This window comes from Nelusetta ayraudi, unplaced genomic scaffold, assembly GCF_046127955.1.
Source record: "Nelusetta ayraudi isolate G7.1 ecotype Tasmania unplaced genomic scaffold, CSIRO-AGI_Nayr_v1 ptg000015l, whole genome shotgun sequence".
Lineage (NCBI taxonomy): Eukaryota > Metazoa > Chordata > Actinopteri > Tetraodontiformes > Monacanthidae > Nelusetta > Nelusetta ayraudi.
Window position 1 is genome coordinate 2,725,448 of NW_027466065.1, and position 9,553 is coordinate 2,735,000.

Consider the following 9,553-nt stretch of genomic DNA (forward strand, 5'->3'; position numbering starts at 1 on the left):
AAAAACCTCAAACTGCAGCTTCACGGCTGAGTCCTGCACTGCTGTGGATCTGGTTGTCCTGTGTGGTGCCGTGCGCTTGAGGGCCAGCTGTTTAGTTTAGAGCCAGCCTAAAGATCATCATTATTTAGTCCTGAGTTGCCAGAAGCAGGAGGAACACACCTGCTTCGGTCCAGCTTAAATGAGGCTGCTGACTAATTGGATCGTACCAATGTGTGTGTGTGTGTGTATGTATATGTATACACACACACACACACACACACACACACACACACACACACACACACTCACACACACATATATATACATATATATACACATAGAAGGTAGAGAACCCATGCAGATGCAGGGAGAAAATGCAAACTCCTGTGAGGTGACAGAGCTAACCACTGCACCACCATGTCATCCTCACACGTGGCTTCGTTAATTTAGGTCAAATTACTTAGATTTTTTTTTTTTTAACTATCCTGTTTTTTTGTGAGCAAAACAGCGCTCCTGATGTCTTTTGCATTTCTTTTTCTTTTTGTGTTAGTATTTTATGCATTAATTGCGCGCGATTCCCCTTTAAAAGATCCTGGTGGGGAAATGACGCTGCAGGGGACAAGTGTTTCATCTCATGCAGAGTATTGTATATACACCCAATAAATATGGTATCTCATGAGACCTTGCACTCAACAATGTGTCCTGACCCAGAAGCCTGTGTTCAAACAACAAGCTCCTCAATAAAGTCTAATTGAGCACCAGCCAACTCAACCCTGCCACGGTGACGCCACGCCCGCTTGTTTGTGCCTCATTATTCATTCGCCTCAGCAGATCAAAGGAAAACGCTTCTCCAATGATCCCGTCTCTCCTGGCGCTTGACTCATCAGTCTTCCTCGCACTTCTTTGTTTCTTCGACGGCAGGAGCATCCGATCAAAGAGGAGTCCCACAGTGTGCTATTCAAATAAACCAGGCTGGAATTTTGGAGATGAAAAACTATTTATTATGGCAAGAGAGCAGGAGCAAACTTCGAGTGACATCCTGTGGGTGTTTTTTTTTTTCCTATCTCCCCCATGTGGGTCTAGAACTGCAGGACGACGCGGATACTGAAATTAAAAAAAAAAAAAAAAAAAAAAAAGCTCATTAAATGTCACCAACAGTATTGCTTAGAGTCTGTGATGCTCTTGTGGTGAATATATATATATATATATAAAAAAAAAGAAATTCATGGCGGCAGTGACGGACGGCGACTCACCATTTCCCAGCATGCATCAGGTCGAAGCCCTCGTTGATCTTCTCGAAGGGCAACGTGTGCGTCACAAATTCATCCACCTTGAGCTTCTGGTTCATGTAGTCCTCCACCAGCTTGGGGACATTGTCTACGCTCTTGTAGCCTGAAAAAGATTGGAAAAGGTTGGACTCGCCTGTACCACTCGTTTTCGCTCTTTCGTCCAGACTTCAACTAGTTATTATGGTTTTTATAACCAGATCACAAGCAATGAAGATCAATAAAACAGTGATGCCACTATTTATTTTATTACTTTTATTTTAAGAAATGAAACGGATTGGACTGAGCCTATAGGTGGCTCAGACTTGTGCCACTTTCGGTGGCCGTTGGTTGTCCTTTACCTCCGAAAGCAGTGCCTTTCCAGGTGCGTCCGGTCACCAGCTGGAAGGGTCGGGTGCTGATCTCTTGTCCGGCTGCAGCCACGCCGATGATCACGCTGGTGCCCCATCCTTTGTGGCAGGCCTCCAAAGCTGCCCTCTGCCACAGAGAGAGACCACGTCAAGGTCTGTCAGGGATCCGAGTGAGCCCCCCCCGTCACACTCACCATGATGGCCACGTTGCCCACACACTCAAAGGAGTAGTCCACGCCTCCGTCCGTCATCTCCACTAGGACCTCCTGGATGGGCTTGCTGTGGTCCTTCGGGTTCACCATGTCCGTGGCGCCGAAGTCACGGGCCATCTTGAACTTGTCAGGGTTGAGGTCCACACCGATGATCCTGGTGGCGCCGGCCGCTCTGCAGCCCATAATGGCCGCGAGGCCCAGAGCGCCGAGTCCAAACACGGCACAGGTGGAGCCGGGTTCCACCTGCACGGCAAGAAAGTCGCTCTTGATTGATCATACTCAATAAATGGTACGCTGAAGCGGTGACAAGATCACCGTAGGTACTCCGGCATTATAGTGGGAATGATGCATGCATTAAAGTGACTTGCATAAATCTTTGAGAAGAATCAAAGTGCACGTAAAAAAAAAAAATTCTCATCCGCTCCAGCAGAGGGCAAGAGCTTAAAAAAAACAAAGAAAGAAAGAGCAGAGGCCACAACAGTGGCGCTGATGACTGAGGGGCTGAACGTTGGTGTGCAGGGCTACTCACCTTGGCAGTGTTCACAGCTGCTCCGTAGCCCGTGGTGATACCGCAGCCGAGCAGACACACCTTGTCAAAGGGGGCCTTGGGGTTCACTTTGGCGAGAGAGATATCAGCCACCACAGTGTACTCGGAGAAGGTGCTGCAGCCCATGAAGTGGAAGAGGCTCTTGCCTTTGCAGGAGAAACGGCTTGTCCCATCCGGCATCAGGCCTCGACCCTGAGTGATTCTGGAGAGAGGGGGACGTGAGAAGAGTGGTTCCGTCACGAGGTGGAGGTCTTGTGATGCTCATGCTTACCTGATCTTCTGACACAAGTTGGTCTTGGGGTTTTTGCAGAACTTGCATTCTCTACACTGCGGGACGTACAACGGAATCACGGTGTCCCCTGAAACACGGACACAAAGTGTTGAATGTTTTGCAGCTTCCAGTCTTGGGGCAGTCGCTCAGGAAGTGCGGAGAAGCGGATCGTAACCTGGCTGGAACTTGGTCACTCCTTCGCCGACGCTCTCCACCACACCGGCTCCCTCGTGGCCCAGCACCACCGGGAAAACGCCCTCGGGGTCGGAGCCGCTCAGGGTGTAGGAGTCGGTGTGGCAGATCCCCGTGGCCACGATCTGAAATCAGAGGAGCGGCACACGAAGGGGAACGTCTCCGGATCACATACGCTGAAGGTGCAAAGTGCGACATAGTGTTGACCTGTGCGCGGACTTAATGGAGTGAGAACAGATAAGCTCTGTTGGACTTGGACTGTATCTTGAAGATTAATAATAAGGGACGTATGATTATTAGACAGCCGTCTGTACGTCCAGATTGTAGGCAGAACTTTTATCTTTCACACCCACACCCACACCCACACACACACACACACACACACACACACACACACACACACACGTGTGGTTTGCAGGCCTCACCTTCAGGCGAACCTCCCCAGCTTTAGGCGGTGCCACCTCCACCTCCTCCGTCACCAGAGGCTTCCCAGCCTCCCATGCTACGGCCGCCTTGCACCGGATCACCTTCAGCACAGACAGAGAATTGTTAGCCACTCATACCAAAGAACTGACAGACCGCTGTTCATACAGTATTGCATTATTACAGTGTCATAACAAAAAGGACAAAAGAAGAAAAAAAGAAAAGAAAAGTCACACTAGTGAGCCTTAATGCAGTTCAGGCTCCCCCATCCGGCGGCCGCGGCAGCTTCTTAAACCGTGTTGAGCAGTGACAGGAGTGGCCTCAGTGTAAACACTTGCTCAGTAACATACACAAAAGGAAAAGGAAAATTCCACTCGCCGCCTCCGCTGAAACACGCCCGTCTCACTGGATTTCAGTGCCTCTAAAGTAATGTGCAGCGGGGGGGGAGAAGTAGCCGGAGACTCACCTTGCCTTCGGTCGCCATGCTGCTCAGCCCTCCACCTAGATGCTGCCTCCCCAGATAAAGGTTTAGCGTAGAGTTCTTATCAGAGCGTCAACCAATCACGGAAGAGCCGGCCTGTGAGGCCCCGCACCCACTGAGTCCAAACAACCTCTGATGGTCTCTCAGCCACTTCACTTCCTCTTCCTCTTCCTCTTTCTCTCTCTCTCTCTCTCTCGCTCTCTCTCGCTCTCTCTCTCTCTCTCTCTCTCTCTCTCTCTTTCTCCCCGCCCTGCTAAGCTCCATGATTTATACACAAGTTTGTGAACTTTTGCATAGTTGATTAATTGCGCAATTCTTTTTTCCCATCGAGAAACTGTGTTTAGAGTTGGCTGTTCTTTAACCTTTACAATGTTGAACATTGTATACGTTTATACAAATGATTGCTCAGAGGTGAGTATTTGCACAGCCCTTTATGACTTGGATCAGTGGGGCTGGGAATGATACATGAAGGGCTTTGCATGCGTGACAGATTTGTTCAAAATGAGTCATGTGACTGGGGTCAAACAGTTCATTGCTGGCTCCACGCAGGGAGGCGTGAAACCTGATAGGCCAGTCTTTAAGATGCCCCAGTGTCCCCCCCATGTGGACATCTGAAACATTTCACCTTGTATGATAAGTGAGGAGCAGTAAAGCACCAGTTGTTGATGGCCATGGAGATTTGGCTTCATAAACTAGATTACAATGTTTCAGTAATGGCTTTATCAGGAAAGTCAGAATAATTAAATGGTGCTGGTGGACACGTCAAATCAAATTCTACCGGAAAACAAATGAGGGAGGACACACATGCAAGAAAAATACTTTTTCAGACTGTTTATTTGAATCTCAAAAAAGAATTACTTGATTTTGTGCAGGTTCTACTTATTCCTGTGCAGTCGTTCATAGTCAGTTATTCCTGAGTGACAGCAAGAACGGTGCGGATACTGTGGATCAAAGGGGGATCAGAGATGAGCAGGTCTGCCTCCAAAGCTTTTCCCAAATCATTAGCAATAATTTATCTCCGATAACCCACCATTTGCCCTCCGTCATGAGCTGAATGGCCTCGTTGACCCTCTCCAAAGGCATCCTGTGAGTGATGAACTCATCCAGCATCACCTTCTTGTCCATGTAGGCTTTGACCATCGTAGGAATACCATCCCTTCCCTTGAAGCCTGAAATGCCCCACAGGATACCCTGGACTTGGACAAGTGACTCTTTTTGGTAAGTGCCTCATCGTGTATGGCTTACCTCCTAAACCAGAGCCCTTCCATGTTTTTCCAGAGATGAGCTGAAGTGGTCGGGTGCAGACGTCGTGCAAGTCTGTGAAGCCCACAACCACACTGACGCCATAGCCAGCGATGCAGGACTCTAGGGCACTGCGCTGGAAGGAAACACAGGGTTTTAACCGCAGGGATGACACCACTGCACTTTAACCCGCTCCACTTACCATGACTTCCACGTTTCCCACACACTCTATGGAGAAGTCGACTCCTCCGCCAGTCATCCCCATCAGCACCTGACTGACGGGTTTGTCGTGATCTTTGGGGTTGACGAAATCCGTGGCTCCAAACACCTTGGCCTTCTCAAACTTGTCGGGGTTGGTGTCCACGGCGATGATCTTCTTGGCTCCGGCGTTCCTGCAGCCCATCACCGCGGCCAATCCCACGGCCCCGAGGCCGAACACGGCGCACGTGGAGCCCGGCTCCACCTGAGTTGAGTGGCCTTTGGTCAATGTGGTCTGAGGTACTCTGGTGTGAACCGCCCAATGATGATACGCACCTTAGCGGTATTGACCGCCGCTCCGTACCCCGTGCTCACCCCGCAGCCGAGGAGACAGACCTTGTCCAGAGGGGCGGCAGGGTCGATCTTAGCCACGGCCGTCTCGTGGACCACAGTGTACTCAGAGAAGGTGCTGGTTCCACCAAACTGGAACAGCTGCTTTCCTTTGCAGGTGAACCTGGACATTGATAGCTCCCGCACCATCACAGGCCTGAAGCATAAATCAAAGATGGTCTTGAAATGTGTTTGATGGAGATTTTTTTGAGATTTTTGTTAAACAGCACCAAAAAGCTGCAGACAGGAATACAGCAACTCACCACCTATCCACACACTGGTTTGTCTTGGGGTTCTTGCAGAAGTGACACTTTCTACACTGGCGGATGAGGAGAGGGATGACTTTGTCTCCTGGGAAAAAAAAAACACAGTATTGCCACATGTGCTTACTGATCCAAGATGAGACTCAACATAGTACTGCCTCCGAGGGCAGCAAGCAACATTTTGCTATTAACGTTGACCTGGCTGATATTCAGTGACTCCAGGGCCGACGCTCTCAATGATCCCGGCTGCCTCGTGACCCAGGACTGTTGGGAAGCCCTCTTCAGACACGCTCTCCAGGAGAAAGTATAAATCTGTATGGCACACTGCAGTTGCCACAATCTAAACCAACAGATAAAACAAAGATGATGGGGGATGCTAACATTTTATACACTCAATAATTCAGTACATGCACTGCTCAATCAAAAAGAAACAGCATCAGAATGACCAGCAAATTAATTTCAATACCACAGAGATTTTAAGAAAAGATGCAAAATAGCTCAAATGATGTGAGAAATTATCACATCATCAAGTTGATGGTGGACGGAGTTTTTTTTTGTTTTTTTTTATAAATCCCTATTAGGTTCTTTTTGGATCAAAACCAGGAAACAGATGTGTTTACAGGAAGCAGGTTCCAGGCTTTATTTTTTGTGTCCAAGTTAAGATAGCTACTGCACAAGATATAAGTGATTTATGACCATGTTATATAAAATTGCCCCTAGAAAAATTGCCTTTGCATATACAGACAGCCCTTAGAAAAACACGACACAACTCCCACGCGGATAAAGACACTTCTTCTCTTCCTTCAGCCTACCAACACAAAGGTAACCGGGTGCAAGGCTGCCCCACGCTGTTGGTCGAGTGCTCTCACCTTGATGCGGACCTCATTGGCCTCCGGTGGCGCCACTTCGATCTCCTCCATCACTAAAGGCTTCTTGGTCTCCCAGGCCACTGCTGCCTTGCACCGGATGACCTGGAAGGTGGCGCTGCCTCAGTTAGATGCAAATTGCAAAGTAATCAAGATGACGCTGTTTGAAAGCATTACAACACAGTATAACCTCCCCAAAAAGCATAACAAAACAAAACAAAACAAAACAAAAAAACAAAGCAAAGAAATCTGCACTGAGGCAAAGTAGGAGAAATTTTAAAACCATATGGGAAAAGCCATCCCAGAGGAGTGGTTCTTCCCAAACTTGAAGAGCCAAAAGACGACAACAAATGCTGCTACGCAACAAGAAGTCAGGAGGGCTCTCCAGGCATCTTGTAAGATCACCCTGAGGTGACTCATCTGTAATAACTTGGAATTTTCCCAAAATGTTTTTTATGTATTGTTCTTAGAAACATTTAAATGACTAAAATCTTTCTGTTATGTTTATTTTCATTATTTTCTATAAATATTGATTCTTCCACACCTTATTGCATCAATAATTCAGACTGTCTTAACGAAAGAAATCTCGTATGCAATAGAAAAGCGCTTTTGTCTCTCAGTGCGGCTGTGCTAAGCAATTACGATAAGCATTACGCAGTTGCTTATTACGTTGTAATACCTTGTGTACACCTAGTCAATGGAAATCTATGTCAAAAACAAGAAGTGAAAATAAGACAATGTGACAGATTTTCTGCTTCAGTCTGACTAGCTTGACCACAGTGGAAATACTATTGTTGATCTGCTATGCATGATTTACCTTAGACAATAAAAGTGTGATTTACCATTTGTAAAATAACCTGCTGTTCAGTTTGAAAGTGTGAAAGTGCACACGTGGGTACAGCTGTGCATGTCTAAACCTTCTCAAAAACAGACAACAACAGATGCATACCTTTCCTGCCGTGGCCATGTCTGCTGTCCAGGGAAGATCTTCAACGGCTCGTGAGACAACGGGCTGCAGATCTGGTGTCTTATCTCTGTTCTTTTATATTAGAGCAGAATGAAGGGTCCAGCCCAGTCCTTTGATGAACTCTGCTCTCAGCTGTTCACTGTTGGTAATCCAGCAATGGGTAGCTCTGTGGTACATTTACAGGACGGGGGAGGTCCTGTCTGCCTGTGCTGGTTTGTAACAAGGACCTGAGTTGGTCCTTTAACTACAAGGTTGCACAATATTGTAGGAAAAGTGCAGGATTTAATATTTTAGCAACACCAGCTGCCTTTCATGGCGATCAGTAAATAACCAGGCAAGGTCAAAGGTTAATATTTCAAATCAAAGGCTGCTATCCGGTTTGTTTGTAGGTACAAAATACAAACATGATAACTGGTTGGTAATTGTTTCTCAGGTGGGAGGAAAGAAACGGGAGAGTTCGCTTAACAGAAAAAATTAGAAGCTGCTGCCGGCTTGCAGACAATTTTATCAGGAAAGTCAGCCTTGGATCCCGGATCCCGAACACTATGTCGCCGAATATTGTTTAATCATCTGCCAGGTTGCAGAGACAGAGAGACTAATGGACCCAAGGGTATGTTTGAACAGTAAACATAAACAAGGAAGCAATCCACACAAGTAAAAACTTGTATTCAGACTGTTTATTTGAATCTGGACAAAGAGTTAGTTGACATGAAGGCTGTGCAGGTTCTACTTATTCTCGTGCAGTCCATAGTCTGTCATTCCTGAGCGACAGTAAGAACGGTACGGATGCTGTGGTGCAAAGGGAGATCAGAGATGAGCAGGTCTGCCTCCGGTGTGACTTTAACAGAATCATTGAATTAGCGAAGACAACCCACCATTTGCCATCCCTCATGAGCTGAATGGCCTCGTTGACCCTCTCCAAAGGCATTGTGTGAGTGATGAACTCATCCAGCATCACCTTCTTGTCCAAGTAGGCTTTGACCATCATAGGAATACCATCCCTTCCCTTGAAACCTGAAATAACACCCCAAACTTGCACCCATGACTCTTTTTGGTAAGTGCTGGGTCATGTTTGCTTTACCTCCAAAACCAGAGCCCGTCCATGTTTTTCCAGAGATGAGCTGAACTGGTCGGGTGCAGACGTCGTGCAAGTCTGTGAAGCCCACAACCACACTGACGCCATAGCCAGCGATGCAGGACTCAAAGGCACTGCGCTGGAAGGAACCACAGGGTTTTAACTGGAGGGATACCGCCACTCCTGCCACGGTACGGCCATTAACCCACTCCATTTACCATGACTTCCACATTTCCCACACACTCTAGGGAGAAGTCGACTCCTCCGCCAGTCATCCCCATCAGCACCTGACTGATGGGTTTGTCGTGATCTTTGGGGTTGACGAAATCCGTGGCTCCAAACACCTTGGCCTTCTCAAACTTGTCAGGGTTGGTGTCCACGGCGATGATCTTCTTGGCTCCGGCGTTCCTGCAGCCCATCACCGCTGCCAATCCCACGGCCCCGAGGCCGAACACGGCGCACGTGGAGCCCGGCTCCACCTGAGTAAACGGAAAATGGACTGCACTTATATTTCGCTTTAGGGTACCTTCAGGATACCCCAAAGCACTTTACAATGGCCTCTCGCACACTCATACACATGCTTCCCCTGGCTCGATTGGTATCAGCGCGGTTAGTACGGTTTCCACTGGCCGCTACATGGTTCCAGGGGTTACCATTTTGGTACCTGCTTTCTTGGGGTTTCAAGCGTGCTGACCAGGGACCATAGAGGTGACGTAGCACAGAGCAGCGCACTGATTGGGTAAAATCTTTGACGAAAGCCCAGTGGGAGTCTCTACTGCCGAGCGACTACTGAAGCATCAAGGACCACAAC

At 47.9% G+C, this 9,553-nt stretch overlaps 3 protein-coding genes across 3 annotated transcripts in view; all 3 read right to left on the bottom strand.

The window, feature by feature from the left end:
* Positions 1-957: 957 nt before the first annotated feature.
* Positions 958-3,912, bottom strand: LOC142886370 (alcohol dehydrogenase class-3 chain L). Its single transcript, XM_076023468.1, has 9 exons — positions 3,727-3,912; positions 3,263-3,364; positions 2,821-2,962; positions 2,646-2,733; positions 2,357-2,576; positions 1,810-2,070; positions 1,607-1,742; positions 1,233-1,371; positions 958-1,083 (listed from the first exon to the last, which is right to left on the bottom strand). Exons 1-9 carry the CDS (start codon positions 3,742-3,744, stop codon positions 1,059-1,061), a joined length of 1,131 nt encoding a protein of 376 aa, XP_075879583.1. The 5' UTR covers positions 3,745-3,912; the 3' UTR covers positions 958-1,058.
* Positions 3,913-4,557: 645 nt separating this feature from the next.
* On the bottom strand, positions 4,558-7,808 carry LOC142886373 (alcohol dehydrogenase 1-like). Its single transcript, XM_076023473.1, has 9 exons — positions 7,650-7,808; positions 6,704-6,805; positions 6,033-6,174; positions 5,835-5,922; positions 5,518-5,728; positions 5,186-5,446; positions 4,987-5,119; positions 4,772-4,910; positions 4,558-4,682 (listed from the first exon to the last, which is right to left on the bottom strand). The coding sequence occupies exons 1-9, from the start codon at positions 7,665-7,667 to the stop codon at positions 4,649-4,651; spliced, it is 1,128 nt and encodes a 375-aa protein (XP_075879588.1). The 5' UTR covers positions 7,668-7,808; the 3' UTR covers positions 4,558-4,648.
* Positions 7,809-8,329: 521 nt separating this feature from the next.
* The window catches only part of LOC142886372 (alcohol dehydrogenase 1-like), a 3,959-nt gene continuing 2,735 nt past the window's right edge, over positions 8,330-9,553 (bottom strand). The window contains exons 6-9 of the mRNA XM_076023472.1: positions 8,961-9,221; positions 8,749-8,881; positions 8,543-8,681; positions 8,330-8,456 (exon numbers count right to left, since the gene is read on the bottom strand). Coding sequence (XP_075879587.1) covers positions 8,423-8,456; positions 8,543-8,681; positions 8,749-8,881; positions 8,961-9,221 — 567 coding nt within the window. The 3' untranslated portion in view covers positions 8,330-8,422. The remainder of the gene's footprint in view (positions 8,457-8,542; positions 8,682-8,748; positions 8,882-8,960; positions 9,222-9,553) is intronic.

What these genes read in the sequence shown, in the direction of transcription:
- LOC142886370 (XM_076023468.1), bottom strand. An exon ending in AACTTGTGTCAGAAGATCAG is followed by an intron (nt 2,577 to 2,645) that starts GTAAGCATGAGC and finishes CCCTCTCTCCAG; the next exon opens with AATCACTCAGGGTCGAGGCC. An exon ending in TGGGCAACGTGGCCATCATG is followed by an intron (nt 1,743 to 1,809) that starts GTGAGTGTGACG and finishes TCTCTGTGGCAG; the next exon opens with AGGGCAGCTTTGGAGGCCTG.
- LOC142886373 (XM_076023473.1), bottom strand. An exon ending in CCAATGAGGTCCGCATCAAG is followed by an intron (nt 6,175 to 6,703) that starts GTGAGAGCACTC and finishes CTGTTGGTTTAG; the next exon opens with ATTGTGGCAACTGCAGTGTG. An exon ending in GAAGGGCTCTGGTTTAGGAG is followed by an intron (nt 4,911 to 4,986) that starts GTAAGCCATACA and finishes GGGGCATTTCAG; the next exon opens with GCTTCAAGGGAAGGGATGGT.